The sequence below is a fragment of the Aotus nancymaae genome, unplaced genomic scaffold (assembly GCF_030222135.1).
Source record: "Aotus nancymaae isolate 86718 unplaced genomic scaffold, 86718_ANA_hifiasm-v0.15.2.pri h1tg000089l, whole genome shotgun sequence".
Classification (NCBI taxonomy): Eukaryota; Metazoa; Chordata; class Mammalia; order Primates; family Aotidae; genus Aotus; species Aotus nancymaae.
Window position 1 is genome coordinate 14,580,774 of NW_026988504.1, and position 21,311 is coordinate 14,602,084.

General features: G+C 42.1%; 1 protein-coding gene across 1 annotated transcript in view; it reads right to left on the reverse strand.

Annotated features, from left to right (window-relative positions):
- Window positions 1-15,217: 15,217 nt before the first annotated feature.
- The window catches only part of GNA13 (G protein subunit alpha 13), a 47,178-nt gene continuing 41,084 nt past the window's right edge, over window positions 15,218-21,311 (reverse strand). The window contains exon 4 of the mRNA XM_021670878.2: window positions 15,218-18,493. Within this exon, the coding sequence (XP_021526553.2) occupies window positions 17,921-18,493 (573 nt within the window). The 3' untranslated portion in view covers window positions 15,218-17,920. The remainder of the gene's footprint in view (window positions 18,494-21,311) is intronic.

Sequence of the window (21,311 nt, forward strand, 5' to 3'; positions counted from 1 at the left end):
TCCTTTGCGAAGTGATATGCTTACAAATGCCTTACTGAATTAACTGTGCTGCCTGTCACTCTAGCAAATCCACTCTGGCCAGTGGGGTTTGCCAGGGTTTGTTCTCCTCCTTTATGAGTCCAGGAGGGCTCCCTGGTGAGCCAGCTTCAGGCGGAGACCACAGCACAACCTCCTTTTCGCTCTCCAAAAGCCAAAAGATGATGGGGTTGAGACCAGCCTGGCCAGCATGGTGAAACCTGGTCTCTACTAAAAATACAAAAAATTAGCAGGGCATGGTGGTGTGTGCCTGTAATCCCAGCTACTCAGAATCTGAGGCAAGAGAACTGCTTCAACCTGGGAGGTGGAAGTTTCAGTGAGCGGAGATCGAGCCACTGCACTCTGGCCCGGGTGATAAGAGTGAGACTCCGTCTCAAAAAAAAAAAAAAGAAGAAGATGGGGTTGGGGCCAGGCAATCTGGGACCCTATTTTCTTTCTATTAATCTTGCCTGAATTAGTGTTGAAAGATTAATGTTAAGGCTTGGGTGCAGTGGCTCATGCCGTAATCCCAGCACTTTGGGAGGCCAAGGTGGGTGGATCACGTGAGGTCAGGAGTTCGAGACCAGCCTGGCCAACATGGCGAAATCTCCTCTCTACTAAAAAGTACAAAAATTAGCTGGGCATGGTGGCGGGCACCTGTAATCCCAGCTACTCAGGAGGCTGAGGCTTGGACCTGGGAGGCGGAAGTTGCAGTGAGCCGAGATCACACCACTGCACTCCAGCCTGCGCAACAGAGTGAGACTCTCTCAAAAAAGAAGAAAAGAGAGGGGATGGGAGGGCAGGGTTAAAACCCTCATCGTTGAGGAATGTTTATTACCTGCATGAACACAATGCTATCTTTAAAAAATAGCTATTTCTCTTTACTTGACTCACAGAGGGAAAAAGAAAAAAAATTAAAATTGAAAAAACCAGCTATTGTGTGTTTTCCTATAGTAAAAACAGAGGAGAGCTGAATTCTGTCAGGCATGGAGTTAATAATAATTTACACCTGTGGTGCTCCGCCAACCACACGGTTTGGGTGCTTGTGAATTTTACTGACAGATCCAATTAATATAGGGCTGAACTTCTCCATTTCCACCCTCCCTCTCCAAACATCATCAACACAACTTCTCTCTCGGGGGACTTTTAGCTCAACTATCACTGCAGGGTGGCAAAGGTGATGCTACAGCCGAGAATTTCACACATTGGTTTCTGGTTTCTTTTTTTGCTTTTTGAGACAGAGTGTCACCCTGTCACCCAGGCTGGGGTGCAGTGGCTCCATCCTGGCTCATTGCAACCTCCGCCTCCCAAGTTCAAGCAATTTTCCTGCCTCAGCCTCCCTAGTAGACAGGATTACAGGTGTACACCTGCTAATCCCAAGTAGCAGGGATTACAGATCACACAGCTTAGTAAACACAGAGCCTGGATGAATCCAAGTCCCTCTTATGCTAAAGTCCATGTTCATGTTTACCAATTTTAGAAGCACCCTTTTGGTGATAAGAAAATAATCACCCAAATTTACCAATTAGAGAAGCACTCATTCCTTAAAGAATCTTACAAAATAAAAGAAAAAAAGCAGCACAGCAATTCTCTAGACAATCCATTAGTGGGCACAGTGGCTCACCCCTGTAATCCCAGCACTTTGGGAGGCTAAGGCGGGCAGATCACCTGAGTTCAGGAGTTTGAGAACAGCCTGGCCAACATGGCAAAGTCCCATCTCTGCTAAAAATACAGAAATTACCAGCCTGGCCAACAAGGTTCAGCCTGGCCAACATAGTGAAACTGCATCAATACTAAAAGTACAAAAATTAGCTGGGCGTGGTGGCACACCCCTGTAATCTGTTACTCGGGAGGCTGAGGCAGAAGAATCACTTGAACCCAGGAGGCAGAAGTTGCAGTGAGCTGAGATCACACCACTGCACTCCAGCCTGGGTGACAGAGCGAGACTTCATCTTAAAAAAAAAAAAAAAAATCAAAAAACAAACAAAAAAATTAGCCAGGTGTGGTGGCTGGCACTTGTAATCCCAGCCACTCGGGAGGCTGAGGCAGGAGAATCACTTGAACCTAAGAGGGAGAGGTTGCAGTGAGCTGAGATCCTGCCACTGCACTTCAGCCTGGGCTACAAGAGCAAAACTCCGCCTCAAAGAAAAAAAGAAAAGAAAAGGAAAGAAAAAGAAAATCCATTAGAGTTGAAAGCTTGAGTGAAAAAAATGTAGTGAGTTATGTCCTATGCTGGAATCAGCAGTTTGGATCTCTTTTATTGTTGAGCAAAAAGGCCATTAAAGAAATGGAGCACAGTAAGGCTGGCAAGAAAGCGCTGGCCCGCAGGGCTTCATTATAATGAGGCCACGAGGGGCTTCTGGCTGAGATGAAAGCTCTTGATGTCATGGAGCCGCATAACTCAGTCCTTCATGCCTTCTGGCGTGGACCCTACTCAAGTCCAGGCTTTGAAACTGACTACGTTTACAACCTTTCCCCAATAAGGGCATGATCTCTATTCTTTCTGACTTTTTTATGATGAAAAGCTTCAAACTTACACAAAATTCGAAAGAAGAGAATCAGGAACACCTAAGAATAGAATAACGAACAATTAATATCTTGTCACTTGCTTTATTTCTCTGTCTCTGTCTTTCTTCCTCGACTTCCTCCTTGGCTTCCTTGATACCCCTCCCTCCCTCCGAGAGCATCTGCCTCTCTGCTGCTCCTACTTGGACAGTTCTCCGTCCTACTCTTGAAGCCAAGGTTTCCTGCTAGCCCACTTCTCTCCTGACTCTAGGCAGTCAGTCCCCTAGGATAGGGATCCCCAACCTCTGGGCCACAGATCAGTATGGGTCCATGGTTTGTTAGGAACCGGGTCACACAGCGGGAGGTGAGCAGTGGGTGAGAGAGAGAAGCTTCATCTGAATTTACAGCCGCTCCCCATTTCTCGCATTACCATGAGCTCCACCTCCTGTCTGATCGGCGGTGGCATTAGATTCTCATAGCAGTGCAAGCCCTATTGTGAACTGTGCATTTGAGGGATCTAGGTTGCGCACTCCTTATTAGAATCTAATGCCAGATGATCTGTCGCGGTCTCCCATCAACCCCAGATGGGACAGGAACCCTTGTTGCAGGAAAACAAGCTCAGGGCTCCCACTGATTATACATGATGGCAAGTTATATAATTATTTCATTATATATTACAATGTAATAATAATAGAAATACAGTGCACAATGAATGTATTGTGCTTTAATCATCCCAAATCCACCACCCCCACTTGGTCCATGGAAAAATTGTCTTCCACGAAACTGGTTCCTGGTGCCAAAAAGGTTGGGGACCACTGCCCTAGGACAATCTCCCTCCAACCCACAACTTCAGCCACTGTGCGTGTAGCTTACATTCTGTGCTTTTATTTATCCAACCTCTCCACTGAGCTTGAGATTTGTAGATCCAGCTGCAGCTGGATACCCCAAAAGGACCTCAGACTCAGCATTTCCCTCAGAGCCTACCTGGCCCACCCAAAGCTGTTTCTCCCCCCAGAAGTCCTATTTCAGGAATGACTCCACCCAGTTGCTCCCCCAGAAACCTGGGGAGCCTGCTAGGTTTCATTCCTTCCACCTGCAGCTTCCAAGTGCTCTGTCCAGTTTTCTTCCTGAAGTATCCTTTACATTCACCTCCTTCTAATTCCATTGCTAATATATAAGCTCAGGCATCTTGCTTTTCCTGTACCTCGGCAGCCGTAAATTTAGTTCTTGCCTCTGGCCAATTGTCACCCTCACTGGGATTACCATAACATCACTGAGGTCATGTCATTCTGCTTCTTTTTTTTTTTTTTTTTTTTTTTTGAGATGGAGTCTCCCTCTGTTACCCAGTCTGGAGTACAGCGGCACAATCTCAACTCATTGCAACCTCTGCTCTGCCTCCCAGGTTCAAATGATTCTCCTGCCTCAGTCTCCCAAGTAGCTGGGATTACAGGAGTGTGCCATGCATGGCTAATTTTTTTTTTTTTTTTTTTTTTAGACAGAGTCTTGCTCTATCATCCAGGCTGGAGTGCAGTGGTGTGATCTCAGCTCACTGCAACCTGCACCTCCCAGGTTCAAGCGATCCTCTCACCTCAGCCTTCCAAGTAGCTGGGATTACAGGCACCCACCATCACACCTGGCTAGTTTTTGTATTTTTGTAGAGACAGGGTTTCAGCATGTTGGCCAGGCTGGTCTTGAACTTCTGGCGTTAAGTGATCTTCCTGCCTTGGCCTCCCAAAGTGCTGGGATTATAGGCGTGAGCCACCGCGCCCGGCCTCATTCCACTTCTTGTAATGCTTACTGGCTTTTTATGCCCATGGGATAAAAGCCACGGGCATTGATCTGGCACGTGAGGACCTCCATGACATGTTCCCTGACATTTCCTGGCATTACCTCTTGCTACTCATCCACCACCTTTCTATCTTCCAGCTGATTGGGGTTCTTGCTGCCACCCAACTCGCAAGCCCACACGCCTCAGTGCCTTTGCACATGCAATACCCTCTGTCTAGGACTCCCTTCCGTACCTGTGTCTGACTCCTCTTGTATCACAGTCTCCCATATTTTTGTTTCCCTTACTAAACTTTTGGCAGGTGGGGATCAGGGGACTGTTTTTCCTCCTTACCCTCATCACCTTACAGAAGGCTATTCAGGCCGGGCACGGTGGCTCATGCCTGTAATCCCAGAACTTTGGGAGGTTGAGGCAGGCAGATCACGAGGTCAGACATTCAAGACCAGCCTGGCCAACATGGTGACACCCCGTCTCTACTAAAAATACAAAAAAATTAGCTTAGCATGTTGGTGCGTGCCTGTAATTCCAGCTACTCGGGAGGCTGAGGCAGAAGAATCACTTGAACCTGGGAGGTGGAGGTTGCTGTGAGCCGAGATTGCACCACTGCACTCCAGCCTGGGTGACAGAGTGAGACGCCATCTCAAAAAAAAAAAAAAAAAAAAGAAGGCTATTCAATGAAAGGTGCTTGATCAAAGCTAGATAAATGAAAGAACTCCTAGCTTTCTTACTGACAATGTTCCACCATCTGGCAAGCAGCCTTTCCTGCGTCTTAGATCTAGGTAAATTTAAGACATCTTTAAAGCTCCAGCCCAAACACCTTCTCTTCCACAAAAGTATCTCTGCCAGCCTGGGGAACACAGCAAGACCCTGACTCTCAAAAAAAAAAATTAATTGGGTGTGGTGGCATGCACCTATGGTCCCAGCTACTTGGGAGTCTGAGGCAGGAGGATCACTTGAGCCCAGGAGGTTGAGGCTGCAGTGAACTGTGATCCCGCTTCTGCATTCCACCCTGGGTGACAGAGCGAGACCCTGTCTCAAAAAAGAAAAAAAAAAAGGCCAAGCACAGTGGCTCACACCTGTAATCCTAGCACTTTGGGAGGCCAAGGCTGGCGGATCATCTGAGGTCAGGAGTTTGAGACTACTCTGGTCAACATGGCAAAAACCCATCTCTGTTAAAAATACAAAAATTAGCCAGGTGTGATGGCAGGTACCTGTAATCCCAGCTACTTGGGAACCTGAGGCAGGAGAATTGCTTGAACCTGGGAGGTGGAGGTTGCAGTGAGCCGAGATCATTGCCACTTCACTCCAGCCTGGGAAACAGAGTGAAACTCCAGCTCAGAAAAAAAAAAAAAAAAAAAAAAAAAAAAAGGCTGGGTGCGTTGGCTCACACCTGTAATCCCAGCACTGTGGGAGGCCAAAGCAGGTGGATCACGAGGTCAAGAGACTGAGACCATCCTGGTCAACATGGTGAAACCCCGTCTCTACTAAAAATACAAAACTTAGCTGGGCGTGGTGGCGTGCGCCTGTAGTCCCAGCTACTTGGGAGGCTGAGCCAGGAGAATCGTTTGAACCCAGAAGGCGGATGTTGCAGTGAGCCGAGATCTCGATCGTGCCATTGCACTCCAGCCTGGGCAACAAAGAGTGAAACTCCGTCTCAAAAAAGGAAAAAGAAAAAGAAAGTGTCTCTGATTCCACCCAGATGGAAGAAATTGCCTTTCGCTGAAGGCTTGGAGCATTTTATCTAATCCTCTCAAATGGTATCTTGGCTTAAGTATTTGTGCACCTATATTTTCTCCCCTGTTGGACTGTAAGCATCTTAATTCAACTCCATATGCGGATTGTTTTCTTATCACCCAAAGTGTCCAGCACATGGGTGATGTAGTAGACATTTGACAAATTCAGTTAAATTCTACAGACACTTTTTGAGCACTTATATATATATATATCCATCGAGCTGTTAGACTGAGGATTCAGAGGTGAGCGAGACAAATAGAGTGATCTCTGACTTCCGGGAGTTAACAATCTAATCTAGAAGTCAGACTGGAAAACAGTTACACGTGTGATGACTGAAATCAACGCAGCAGGTGAGCTCCTGTAAAGCAAGCAAGGAGAGGCATGCTCTTTGCTGATCAAATGCAGGGTCCACCTTTGGCCTCTAAATGTTTATTAAGTTTTTTCTTCATAGAAAAGAAACCAATGCTCTTTGTAGAAAATTTAGAAAACAGAAAAGTGTAAAGAAGACAAAATACTTTGTGATTCCCATAACTCAGAAAAGCGAACATTTTTGCCATCTTTACTTCTAGTCTCTTTGCTAACTTTGTGGAGTGACTGAAGTCTCAAATTCTTTTTTTTAAATATATATATATTTTTTAGACAGAGTTTCACTCTGTCACCAGGCTGGAACGCAGTGTCGTGATCTCGGCTCACTGCAACCTCTGACTCCCAGGTTAAAGCAATTCTTCTGCCTCAGCCTCCAGAGTAGCTGGGATTATAGGCATGCACCACCATGCCCAGATAATTTTTGTATTTTTAGTAGAGACAGGGTTTCACCATGTCGGCCACACTGGTCTTGATCTCCTGACCTCGTGATCCACCTGCCTCGGCCTTCCAAAGTGCTGGGATTACAGGTGTGAGCCACCATGCCCGGCCTGAAGTTTCAAATTCTTTTAACAGGCTTATTGAGATATAATTCATATACTATAAAACTGGAGAACCAGACTCCATACTGGTGGGGTGGCATTCTCTCCACTCCTCCACAGCCAGCCTCTCATCACAATTTGATTGAGAATTGAATTAGATGAGTCCGATGGGCACTCAAAGAGCTTAACAGGAGCATCTGTGTAGCAATGTGGAGTTCACAGCACAGTGGAGTAAAGGAGCTGAGAATCTATGAACAATATGATAGCTTCAAAATAAGGTAGAAAGGCCAGGCGAGGTGGCTCACACCTATACTCCCAGCACTTTGGGAGGCTGAGGTGGGCAGATTGCTTAAGCTCAGGAGTTAGAGACCAGCCTGGGCAATAAAGTAAGATCTCATCGCTCCAAAAAAAAAAATTGGCCAGGTGTGGTGGTGCATGCCTGTGGTACCAGCTACTTCTTGAGAGGCTGAAGTGGGAGGATCATTTAAACCTGGGAGGTCGAGATGGAAGTGGATATGATTGTGCCCCTGCGCAATCACTAGCCTGGGTGGCAGAGTGAGATCCTATCTCAATATATAATAATAATAATAATAATGTAGAGTGATTTAAGTGCCCTGAAAAAGCAGTAACATGGGATAAGCACTCAGAGAAAGAACTGCTTCTAGCCCAGGATGGGTAGCAATTGGGAAATCCTTTGAACTGAGCCTTGAAGGACGAATAGGATTTGCCACGTGGCCAACAGAACCAGAGAGAAGAGGTGTGGGGCAAAGGAGCCATCTAGTTTAGTTGGTGTGGAGGAAGCTGGAGGGGAAGGCTGGTTAGAAAAAGGTTGATGCAGCCGGGCACGAGAGCTCACGCCTGTAATCCCAGCACTTTGCGAGGCTGAGCAGGTGGATCACGAGGTGAGGAGTTTGAGACTAGCTTGACCAACATGGTGAAACCCTGTCTCTACTAAAAATACAAAAATTATCTGGGCGTGGTGGTGAATACCTATAATCCCAGCTACTGGGGAGGCTGAGGTGAGAGAATCGCTTGAACCCTGGAGTCGGAGGTTGCAGTGAGCTGAGACCGTGCCACTGTACTCCAGCTGGGTGACACAGCAAGACTGTCAAAAAAAAAAAAAAAAAAAAGAAAGGGAGAGAGGGAGACGAGGGAGCAGGAGTGAGGGAAGGGTGAGAAGGGAGGGAAAGGAGGAAAGGGAGGGAGGGAAGGGAGGAAAAGAAAGAAGGAAAGGAAGAAAGGGAGGGAGGAAGGAAGGAAGGAAAGAAGAGAAAGAAAGAAAGAAAAGAGAAAGAAAGGAAGGAAGGAAGGAAGGATGCTGGATCCTAAATGGCATGGATGCCATACAGGGGGTTTGAACACCCTTCTGTCACATGCACTACAGAAAGGAATAATATCCGATATTCCTGTGTTAGATTCATGCTTCTCATTTCCATTAAGTTGGGCATCAGCTCTTCATCTAGATTGTATTTCCCCTTTTTTTTTTTTTTTTTTTTGAGACGGAGTTTCGCTCGTTACCCAGGCTGGAGTGCAATGGCGCCATCTCGGCTCACCGCAACCTCCGCCTCCTGGGTTCAGGCAATTTTCCTGCCTCAGCCTCCTGAGTAGCTGGGATTACAGGCACGCGCCACCATGCCCAGCTAATTTTTTGTATTAGTAGAGACGGGGTTTCACCATGTTGACCAGGATGGTCTCGATCTCTTGACCTCGTGATCCACCCGCCTCAGCCTCCCAAAGTGCTGGGATTACAGGCTTGAGCCACCGCGCCCGGCCGTATTCCCCTTTTATATCAGTGTATGGCATCTTCCCCCAAACTATAACCTGCTACAAATGCAAGGATTGCCTGCAGAAAATTAGCTTTAATCTGTAATTTCATTAATAGAGCCAAGTTTGCTTTTTCTTTCTTTTCTTTTCTCTTTTCTTTTCCTTGAGTTGGAGTCTTACTCTGTTGCCCAGGCTGAAATGCAGTGGTACGATCTCAGCTCACTGCAACCTCCGCCTCCCAGGCTCAAGCAATTCTCCTGCCTCAGCTTCCCGAGTAGCTGGGACTACAGGCATGTGCCACCACGCCTAATTTTTGTATTTTTAGTAGAGATAGAGTTTCACCATGTTGGCCAGGCTGGTCTTGAACTCCTGACCTCAGGTGATCCACCTGCCTTGGCCTCCCAAAATGCAGGGATTAGAGGCGTGAGCCACCAGCACCCAGCGAGGTTCATTTATTCAGAATAAAGTTTCAATTAAGTCTGATGGTGAAATCAGCTAGTTAAATCTCACAAAGCTTACAAGAACTGGGGATTTTCCATGTAGAACAACAGGAAAGTAAAATGAAATGACGATTTTTTTCTCTCCAAGGTCAGCAGTGCTTGGCCTTCGGTTCATTTCATGTTCTCACTCCCCTTCACCAGCTGGCAGGGGCAGAAAATCAAGCGTGTCTAAAGCTGCAGTGTAGGTCATTACGGAAGAATAATAGACTTTAAAAAAGACTTGATAGCTTCTGTTTTCCTACCACGAACCTTCATGGGGAAGAGAAAAATCAACATACTCCTCCACTTGGTATAAATGCCAATTCTGGACACAACGTCCCTCAGTATTCTTGTGGCAAACAGAGGACCCTAACACAGCCTCATTGAATGGCTAATTTGTATCACATACTTGTTTGAGCCTTTTGTTTTCTTGGTGTGCTTCAAAGAAAAAGGAATACTTGTAAAATATTCTTGCAGCGGCATTTTCATGGATAGCCCTTACTCCAATCACAATAACCTATTTCAGAGGCCCCACTAATTTCTGAGGAAGAATTACAGCGTGTACTTTATTTGTTTATTTTGAGATGGAGTCTCACTCTGTTGCCCAGGCTGGAGTGCAGAGGCACGATCTTAGCTCACTCCAACTTCCCTGACCTGGGTTCAAGTGATTCTCCTGCCTCAGCCTCCTGAGTTGCTGGGACTACAGGTGCATGCCACCACACCCAGCTAATTTTTGTATTTTTAGCAGAGACAGGGTTTCACTGTGTTAGCCAAGCTGGTCTCGAACTCCTGATGTCAGGTGATCTGCCTGCCTCGACCTCCCAAAGTGCTGGAATTACAGATGTGAGCCACCATGCCTGGCCTTTATTTTTATTTTTAATTTTTTTTGAGATGGAGTCTTGCTCTGTCGCCCAGGCTGGAGTGAAGTGGTGTGATCTTGGTCTACTGCTTACAACCTCTGCTTCCCAGGTTCAAGCGATTCTCCTGCCTCAGCCTCCCAAGTTGCTGGGATTACGGGTGCCCGCCACAGGCCCGGCTAATTTCTGTATTTTTAGTAGAGATGTGGTTTTACCATGTTGGCTAGGTTGGTCTCGAACTCCTGACCTCAAGTGAGTCACCCACCTTACCCTTCCAAAGTGCTGGGATTACAGGCGTGAACCACCATGTGAGGCCTACAGTATGTATTTTAAAACACTGCCCTGGGTCATCTGTTGAGGATTTGCCAAATTTTCCGAGTCACCAAAACAGACCTCCGGTTTAACCTGTAGACCTTGTTTCCTACATTCTTAGGACCGAAAAGTCTCCCTTTCCTGGAATATTGAGGGAAGCTGTGTCCAGAATTGACATTTATACTTAGTGGAGGAGTATGTTGATTTTTCTTTTCCCCAGGAAGATTCGTGATAGGAAAACAGAAGCTATCAAGTCTTTTTTAAAGTCGATGGTTCTTCCGTAATGACCTACACTGCAGCTTTAGACACGCTTGATTTTCTGCTCCTGCCAGCTGGTGAAGTGGAGAGGGAACATGAACTGAAGGGAGTGAAACAGGTCATTTTGGGAGAGCATCCTGAACCGACATGACATTCCATGGTGCCAATTAACCAGGATTGTGCCAAAACACTTTGCTACAAATAGTTGTGTTCTGTTTTGTTTTTTTTTTAATTTTATTTTTTATTTTTTTAAGATGGGGTTTCACCATGATGGCCAGGCTGGTCTTGAACTCCTGACCTCAGGTGATCCACCCACCTGTTTCTTTTTACACAGAGAAATATTCCTTTGCTCCAACAATAGCATAAGAAAGGCTGTTTTTGTTTTTTAAATGACCTCTTGGTTTGGGGATTCAAATGCTCAAGTGAGTCTAGTTTCAATTTTTAGAGATCTTAAATGTCTCCCAGAATTTAATGACCATTTTCCAAAGTCACAGATTTTTAGATATTAATATTTAGACTCAAAGTCCAAATTTTCTATCCCAGTTTTTCTTGACATGTTAGAGGTGAGGCCCTGGAAAAGAATTTTGATTTGCCAGAGAGGTTGGAGACAAACCAGCCCAGGAGTACAACCATTATCTCCAGACATTTCCTGACACCTGCTTTGCAATACCAAGAGAAAGCCCTTCGTTCTGTTTAGGGGACTAAAAGTATAAGCACAGCTTTATCTATTTATCATTTATTTAGAGACAAGGTCTGGATCTACCACCCAGGCTGGAGTGCAGTGGTGCCATCTTGGCTCACTGCAACCTCCATAGCCTCCCGAGTCGCTGGGACTACAGGCACATGCCACCATGCCTGCCTAATTTTTGTAAAGATGGGATTTCACCATGTTGCCCAGGCTGGTCTCAAACTCATGAGCTCAGGTAACCCGCCAGCCTTGGCCTCCCAAAGTGCTGGGATTACAGGCGTGAGGCACTGCATGCAGCCATAGGTTTCTATACATGCTAGTTGTTAAGAAAAGGCGTAAACATGCCGAAAGTGATTTGAGAACTGCTAACTTAACGGAAAGTGTAAAGGGAAACGCTGAGTAGTAAACACACAAGGTGCGCCCGATACGAGCTGATGAGAATCGTGCTTTATCTCTGTGGTTCCCGAACCCATAATCCAGTCTATCATGAGAAAAACACCAAATTTCAACAGAGGGATATTCTACAAAATACCTGACTAATACTCCTCAAAACTGCCAAAGTCCTCAAGCCTGTAATCGCAGCACTTTGGGAGGCCGAGGCAGACAAATTACTTGAGCTCAGGAGTTTGAAACCAGCCTGGGCAATATGGAGAAACTCCATCTCAACTAAAAATACAAAAGGTAGCCAGGTGTGGTGGCATGCGCCTGTAATCCTAGCTACTTGGGTGGCTGAGGCAGGAGAATCACTTGAACCTGGGAGGCAAAGGCTACAGTGAGCCGAGATCGGGCCGCTGTACTCTAGCCTGGGCGACAGGGGAGACCCTGTCTTAAAAAAAAAAAAAAAAACCTGCCGAGGTCATCAAAAAACAGAAATCTGTTAATTTACCAAGAGGAGCTGAAGGAGACATGACAAGTAAATGTAAAGTCGTGTGCTGGATGGATCCTGGAACACAAATAAGACGTCAGGGGAAAACTAAGGAAATAGGAACTAAGTGTGGGCTTTAGTAAATAACGTTATCAGTATTGGTTCATTAATTATGACAAATGTACCGAACTAATGCAAGATGTTAATTATGGGAACTATTATAAGGGGTGTGGAGTATAGGGGAACTCTGTACTGTCTTGAAATTTTTCTGTAAATCATAATCTAAATTTTTTTTTTAAAAAAGATGAGTGGTAAACATTGGTTTGTCTTCAAACATTAATTACAACAGACATAACAGAATTATTAATACTGTCTGAGCTGGATGAACTAAGCTCAGGTATACCCTAATACAGCTTCAGCGACCTTAAAAGAGAAAAACAAGCAGTTTCTCTTTCCCAATGCCCATGTCAAAATATATTAAGTGTCTGAGTACTTCTTTGGAAGAAGTCCACATCTCCATTTCTAGTAAGAAGTTTCTAGACTAATATTCAAGCCAAGTGTTGTTGGGGATTCTGCTGAAGTAGATTTCTGTGTCTTAAGTCAGTCCCTCGATAAAACTTTTGCTTTCAGACTTTCAGCATCTGCTTTACACTTTACAGTAGCAAACTGTTAGTTTAAATAACGTTGTAGTATTGAATCATTTACAAATGTTTATTAAATGTCGGTAAATTTTACAAAGCAAATATTAATAGCAAGAGGCAAATGTTTTGCAAAATATGTACAAAAGGAAAAAGCTGTAATGAACTAGCAACTCATTTTATAAAATCGAACCATTCTTTCCACTTTTAGACCTCCTTTAAAAATAATTTATTGCCCATCCTGAACTAAAGCACTGACAAAATTTACAATTATCAGATAATGTGCTTAGTTCTTGGAAAGTTATAAAAAGATGTATGTTAAAAAAAAAAAAAAACCCTAAGCCACAAAAATATTTTATACAGAGCTAATACAAATCATGTTTGTTAGGTACAGTATTTATGAGGTTGTTACAAAATATATTTTATAAGGCTTCTTGTGGTAAATGAGCTCTCATCAGAGCAGAGTAGTACAGAAAAGCCATTTCAAACGTTTTGCAATTCTGCCTTAAAGTAAGAGGTAAGAGGTAAATGGCATAGTTTGTTCCACTGTTGCATATACTTTGCAAGAATTAATCTCTACCCTTTTCTTTCCTAGTACCATCAAATAGGCATGATTAAGGACAAATGTATCACTATGGCAAGAAATATTATAAACAAACTTTCTTAATACAAACCAAAATTACATACCAAGTACTATATGACTTTCAGTGACATTCACTGATTGAAAATTTGTGCATAGCAAGTTCCAGCATACTCTGATCCATCTGTAAACTTTCATCATTAACAGCAGATTTGTATAGGTCACAAAAATTTCCTTATCAACCCATGAAATATTGCCATTATCATTCATGCTTTCAAAACGATGTTTCATATAAGTTCTCGCATATGAAACCAGATGGTTAGACCTGAATGCCACAAGAGTGAACATAACTTAAATGCTAACTATACATTCAAGTACAGACATAAGAATGCTAATAGTACAAACACTGTACTTCAAATAATGTTGTTAATCACCTACCAGCCTAAGGCTAACATCTACTTGATGGAACTTGCAAAAGCCATAAAGTCCAACTTGTTTAAAATGTTCAGGCTTAGACTTATACTTCAAGCTCTAGATACATTTATTAAACCCTAACCTCGTACCATAAAAAAATGGGCATGTGCTATATTTGCGACATGCAGACACACCCACACCTACCCATAATCTCTCCTCTCGTTTACTAGACTGAAAAGCCACCCTGTATCCTATCATTAAAAAAAAAAAATCAGTGCTTTTAGTCAAGCAGCATAACACAAGGACAGATCATCTGTGATGAACAGAAGTGAACACCTTAAAATGATGGGAGATAGACAAAGTAACTAGATCCTAAGTCAGATTTCCAAGTGAAAAAGACATGAGCAAAACTGGTTTTGATTCCTCAAATAAAACTAAAATAAATGAAATGGTAACAGAGTGACTTTCTCTAAATTTATTAGGGAGTTTGTTACAAATGTTTGGGTTTTACAGGCATGATTTCATGGATTCAAACAAGAAATTAACACTGATAGTTAGCCTTCTCATGACATACCCAGAAATAACATTGCTACAAATTGCAACAGAGACAATCTTGTTTCAAATGGCTTGGTTTGGGGTTTTGCCTAAATGTATCATTATATAATGAAAGCACCAATTTGAGGGTTTCTCAAATAGTGATTTGAATTTCAGGACATAACAGCGTAACATGGTAACTTTATTCTTCATATATAAATAAGGCATAACCAGATGTGTATTAATGTGGAAAATACATTTTATCAAAAGGATAAATACAAGTATTTTGGGTACACACTGAAAGTTAAGATTTACCTATTTCTTCTTACAAAAAATGATAAGGACATATGATATCTGTTGAATCTAAATCAGTACTTCTAATCATTTCTAGTATTAAGGTGATCTTATTTCCTTCTACTTTAAACCAACTGCCACCAACTTAGTAAGGATTTCCCTAAACAGCCTCAATTTGAGAGATTAACCAGAGGACCTTCTCTATGTAAAGTACATGCCAATACTGAGAAAATAAGACAAAAGTGAATGATCTTTTCCATTCCACATTGCTTTCTTTGGTTGCAGCGCAAGCCAGTGCCCTTTCCAGATAATAAAACTAAAATGAAGATTTCAATTTAGTATTTGGCAGACAGCCACAATGCAGGTTATTAAAAATATTAAAGTGGCAGAGGCACACTTTGAATTATTCAGATTTTCAGAAAACATTTGACAAAACCCTTTCTCTATAAAAGTTATAGTCTAAATTTATGTTGTTGTTTTGTAAGGCAACTGTGTATATGATACATTTCTTCAAGGTCAATGAAGACACTTGTGTGATATTTCTTCAGAATTAAATGAGAAGGCATTGAGATTTAAGAACAGAATGTAATACAGGATTAGGCACATTTTATTCCAAATTATAATCATAAAGATTTAGAAAATCAAATACATCAAAGAACTTTAAATTACTTTTTTAGAGACTGGGGTAAGTTGGCATAGTGAAAATTATGAGCACCTTTTCAATTCTGTTCACTAAATTTCATCTCTCTCTTCATAAAGCGGTATTTCAAAAGGATTCAGTTTTCATGATACAGGTATAAGACTCCTTTCAAATGGTTTTAAAATATGACACATTTAAAAAAATGTGGACTAAAGCCTTTAGATTGAACTTAAAGTTCTATTTGAATGTCAAAACAAGCCTAAGTTGAATGTAAGTAATTCATTGCCTCAAAATTGATTCTAAAATTTAAAAGAATGTTGATTCAGAGACATCACATGCAGCAGGGAAGAAAATTGCAAATGCCCAAAATAACACGCTATTTGGTGTTTTAACACTTCCTAGTGGTAAGTCAAAATGGGGAAACTCGGTGATTTCTGCTTTGTCAGGCAGTATCTATGGTTCGTATCACAGATCTTAACTATTACTTAAATAACATGAAGTGTCCTCTTTCTATAGGGATCTAGCTTGAGTCCTCATTGGAGTTAAATGTTTTGGCCATTCAATAAAACTATTTGCAAAATATATGGCTAAATTCTCCACCGAACAGGCCAAATGTTACTGTGCACTTTCAGATATTCATTAGCACTGCGATTATGCTAACTTTGTGAATTTAAACAATGTATTCTTTTTGGCAAGAGGCACTAGATGTAGAACCAATCAAACATGCATGAATGATACCATGAACACCTGCATCACAGTGCCGGGCTACGTGGCACGAAAATGCTGGAAGTTACATGGATATAAGGACAGTAGAAGTTCCAATGTGAGAAAAGTCAGGTATGTCGGCCGGGCATGGTGGCTCACGCCTGTAATCCCAGCACTTTGGGAGGCTGAGGCAGATGGATGGCTTGAGGTCAAGAGTTCAAAACCAGCCTGGCTAACATGGTGAAACCACGCCTCTACTAAAAAAAATAAGAAAAGTCAGGTATGTCAAGAACAATCCCTGGTTAGTTCACAGAAAAGTCCCACTCTTGTATCAGATAGCAAGACAGAACAGCCACTGACTTGGAAAGACTGGGTGATCTGCAATGACCAGTCCTTCAAGGACCAAAAAAATACCTGAGTGCACAGCCAGCTATACAGCAACATGACAGATATCACAGTCTTAAAACTTCCAGGAAAAGAAGAAAAGCTGTCAGACTTTCTGACTGTCACCAGCCTTGGACTTTTGTTTCTCTGATCTAATTTTAACTACATACAGCCTACAAGATAGTATTTCAGTACTGCAAATCAGTCATTCTGATGAGTTCACTATGAATGCATCTGCAATCACAAAGCTACTTCATGGACACATTTTAATTTGGTAAGCAGTAGGGGGAGGTCAATGTAATCATCTTTAGGTGCGAACTAAAAAAAATTACTACTTATCCTTAGAAGCTTCCTTAAAACATTTAAAATATACCTCAAAAAAGCTGGACTTTCATAAACAACAATTATACAAATGTATACATACTGTATCTTTTAGAGACACACCAAGAATGAACAGGAATCTCAAATAATGCCTTCTTGAATACTATGACAGAAAAATACTGCCCTTGGCAAGCTCCAAACAAACCAAACAATCCCATAAATGCCACAGTTTGTAGTTGATGGGAATGGAGAGGACAGCAAAAGATAGATGTTTGTGATGTTACAACAATGATTTCCTACAGTAAGGACTGGTCTTTACTGACCAACTGAGATAGGGCTTAAAAGTCAAATACATGACATTCTGGAACAGGTTAAGTTTATTTAGAAAGTTCTGTTACCAAGTCACTTGCAATTTTTAGTTGCTGCTATGGCCACAATGTTTCACATATGGTACATTAAACTACATGATAATTAAACACGAGAAAGGCAAATTCGACTTCACTCATTACGTTTCACCAAAACACCGTAAATAGCATTTGCTTGCCTTTTGCTCTCCCGCCGTACCACCTGTGAACTCTTCATCAGCATCAGACCAAAGATCCTTATGTAAACTTGAAAACACTAAGAGCATTACCTTCAGAAACACAAACATTTAAAAGCAAAACAGCTGCTGTGTATACAAGCAATTAAAATATGAAGGCTAAACCTTCTATAAATCTACAGAATGCCATTTCTTAGATCAAACGTTTTTCTAACAGCCCTTTCAAAATAGGAGGTCACCATTAAGCTAGGCAGCAAGGGTCACTGCTATGTGTAAGGCAGACAGAAGATATCTTACTTGTTTTGGAACCCAATATTCCTAACCGCATCCTTACATGTATTTAAAGACACCTTCTCTACTTGGCACTGCAGGAGAATTCAGTTTGAAAAGCAGAATTTAAAGCCTGAAATATGCCTAGTCTGAGGTCAGCTGGACTCGAATAGAAGTTTTAGCTGGACTTGAATAGAAGCCATAGTGAAACAGATCAAAGCCTGCATTACAGCAAATCTTGGCGATGTGTCTGTCACTCAACAGCTTTCAGCCACAAACCCAAGGCTGCAGAAAAAGTACTAAGATTTTCAAGAAGTTAAACATAGAATCAAGATTGTTCTAATTCTGGTTGTAAACTGCTATTTTAAAAAACAAAACACACAGAAAACAATCAAAAACACAAAAAGATATTAAAACAAGTCTTTTGTACATCACTGTAGCATGAGCTGCTTGAGGTTGTCATGCAGAATAGTATCCTTCACGTCACGGAAAACAAGGCGGATGTTCTCTGTGTTGATAGCAGTGGTGAAGTGGTGGTACAGGGGCTTCTGCTGCTGGTCCCGGCGTTTGTTCCGGAAACATTCCACTAGGAATTTTTGGACGTCTCTTAAGCAGTGGGGATCCCCTTCAAATTCTAGGAAATAGTCTTTGATGCTCACAATTTGCACCTTCTCCTCAAGCAAGTCTGTCTTGTTTAAGAACAGAATTATGGAGACATTGCTGAAAACCCGGTTATTGACGATTGTTTCAAAAATGTTCAGAGACTCTGTAAGGCGATTGGTCAGTCGATCTTCCATAAGCACCTGGTCAAATTCACTTGAGGAAACAAGGAAAAGTATTGATGTCACACTGTCGAAACATTCAAACCAACGTTTCCTTTCTGATCTCTGACCACCTACATCAACCATTTTGAAAGGAACATTTTTTATTTCAAAGTCATACTCATGAATGCCTTTGGTGGGTCTTCTGGCAAGCAGAATATCTTGTTGTGATGGAATATAATCCTGGAAAGGAAATAAATGGTTTTATACTTAGTAATTCAGAAGTAATTAGAATTTTCAATGGACTACTAACTGGACTAGTGAATAGATACGAAAACAAAATGATTTTTAAAATTACATTTTCAGATATATTATTCTTATTATAAAATGCCAAGACTGGTCAGACATGGTGGCTCACGCCTATAATCCCAGCACTTTGGGAGGCTGAGGCAGGAGGACTGCTTGAAGCCAGGAGTCTGAGAGTATCCTGGGAAACACAGCAAGACCCAATTTCTGCTCCCCGCAAAAAAGCCAAGATACATTAAAATGTTAGCAGGACAGGTTCAAAACATACTACGAATGGCCAGAATCTACTTGTTTTCATCCCTGCAACACTACTCAAAACTTAGGCTGAAATCTTATCAGTTGTTCTCACCCACCTTCATTGCTATATATCCACCTGCAATCTTACTCCCCAGTATCAGCCACTCTTTGTTCTAGCCAGAGTGATCTTCCTGTCTGCACCTCTACCTTCTCCACACTGCTCCTTGCTCCTCTATTAAAAGCAATGGGATCTGAATCCAATGCCAATTACAAGGATCACTTCCCAGTTCCAAGTTCTGCCCACCTCTCTCTAACCTATTCTAAATGTTCTTTTACTGTGCTACCCCACTCATGACTTAGAATGTCTACGTTTTCATTGCTGCTATATTATATGTGTGAAAAACACGGCCTCTACTATAATTAACTATGTTCCAGCTTTCTTACTTATTGACCCAAAAACTCAAACTAGTCACTTACTCCGAGTGTCAGCATCTCTGTGAAATGGAGGTGATTACATTGGCCTGTCTACCTGAGAGGGAGGGCTGTTTCAAGGACCAAGTGAGCTCTTCTCTGCACTCTTGGTCAGTGAACAAACAGAACAAACAGAACAAACAGAAGCTGCTGGTCGCACAAGTCACTAGCCACTCCATGATGGCACACTTTCTTATGCAATGCAACTGGTTCTTCCTTCTCAGTTTCTCATTTCTTCCAAAACTACAACACAGTTTTCTGGTAACACATGAACAGGACAGCTAATATAGATCATCAAGGTAAAAATATTTTAAAAATCAAGGCAGAATTTAAAACAATGCTGTTATTCACAATGCTGCATTTTATGCCTTTCTGAATAGTGTAATGATTTTGAAATTTCATTACAAGAATACTCATTGTCTCAAAATGGTATAATATAAGAATAGATGTATGTGTGTGTGTGTGTGTGTGTGTGTGTGTATACAGGTGCATGCCACCACACCCGGCTGTGTGTGTGTATATATATAAATATACATATATATAAATATATATATAATTATATATATATTTACACACACACACACACACACACACACACACACACAGTTTTTGAGATGCGGTCTTGCTCTGTTGCCCAGGCTCAAGTGCAGTGGCACAATCTTAGCTCCTGGGTTCAAGCGATTCTCCTTCCTCAGCATCCCGAATAGCTAGGACTACGGGCATGCAGCACCACACCTAACTAATTTTTTGTATTTTTAGTAGAGACAGGGTTTTGCCATGTTGGCCAGGCTGGTCTCTGACCTCAAGTGATCTGCCTGCCTCGGCTTCCCAAAGTGCTGGGATTACAGGCATGAGCCACTGCACCCAGCCGGAATTAAGAATTTTTAAAAAGTAAGCAGGTTCTTAGTTACTGGCAACCAACAGCCAGTCATTAAATAACTCTAGGACTCAAGTGTTAGCTTTTTCATGTTTTCTTCTAGCTTTTGTTCACACGCATGCCTACTTTACTTATAATCAGCATATGGACACAATATTCAGCCTACCTCTATGTTTTTACTTAATGTTTTACTGTGAACTGTTCCATATGCTGATACAGTCATGCCTCATTTTAAAAGACAATAAAATATACCCAATGCATTCATGTGCTATACTTTACATTAACATTCCCCTGCTAGTGGTCATTAGTTTCCAATTTTTTGCCATAATTAACAGAAATATTGCAATTAAAATTCTCATGCACATATTTTTTTTCTTTTGGACTATTTCCCAAGATTAAAATAATTGAGGATAAGATTATGAGGTTAAAGGTTACAAACATTTTAATGACTGTGGATACTTAACATCCAACTGCTTTCTAGGAGGCAATACCAATTTACAGCATACACCTATGTCAGCCCCTTCAGAAACATGCCAGCCCTGAGCCTTTAAAAAATGTAATTCCAGGGCTGGGCACAGTGGCTTATGTCTGTAATCCCAGTGCTTTGGGAGGCAGAGGTAGGTGGATCATAAGGTCAGGAACTTGAGACCAGCCTGGCCGATACGGTGAAACCCCATCTCTACTAAAAACACAAAAATTAGCCGGGTGTGGTGGCATGCACCTGTAGTCCCAGCTACTCAGGAGGCTGAAACAGAAGAATCACTTGAACCTGGGAGGTGCAGATTGCAGTGAGCTGAGATCGTGCCACTGCAGTCCAGCCTGGGTGACAGAACAAGATTCCTTCTCAAAAAAAAAAAAAAAGAAAGAAAGAAAAAAGTAATTTCATAAAAATGAAAAGTTCTCTATTATTGCCTCTATTAAAGCTAACAATCTAGGTAGGACTCTAAAGCTCTAAAGACTGCTTCACATGAAGCACAGAGCTTCAGGTAATTAAGTGTTAAATAGTCTGGCAGAGTAATGTGGATGAGGACACACACACACTAGCTGTGTGACACTGAGCAAGTCATTTAACCTCTCTGTGTCATAATTTCCTCATTTGTAAAGCAGAGATAACATTCATAGGGTTGCTGTGACGACTAAATGAGAAATGTTTAAAAGGCCAGGCATAGT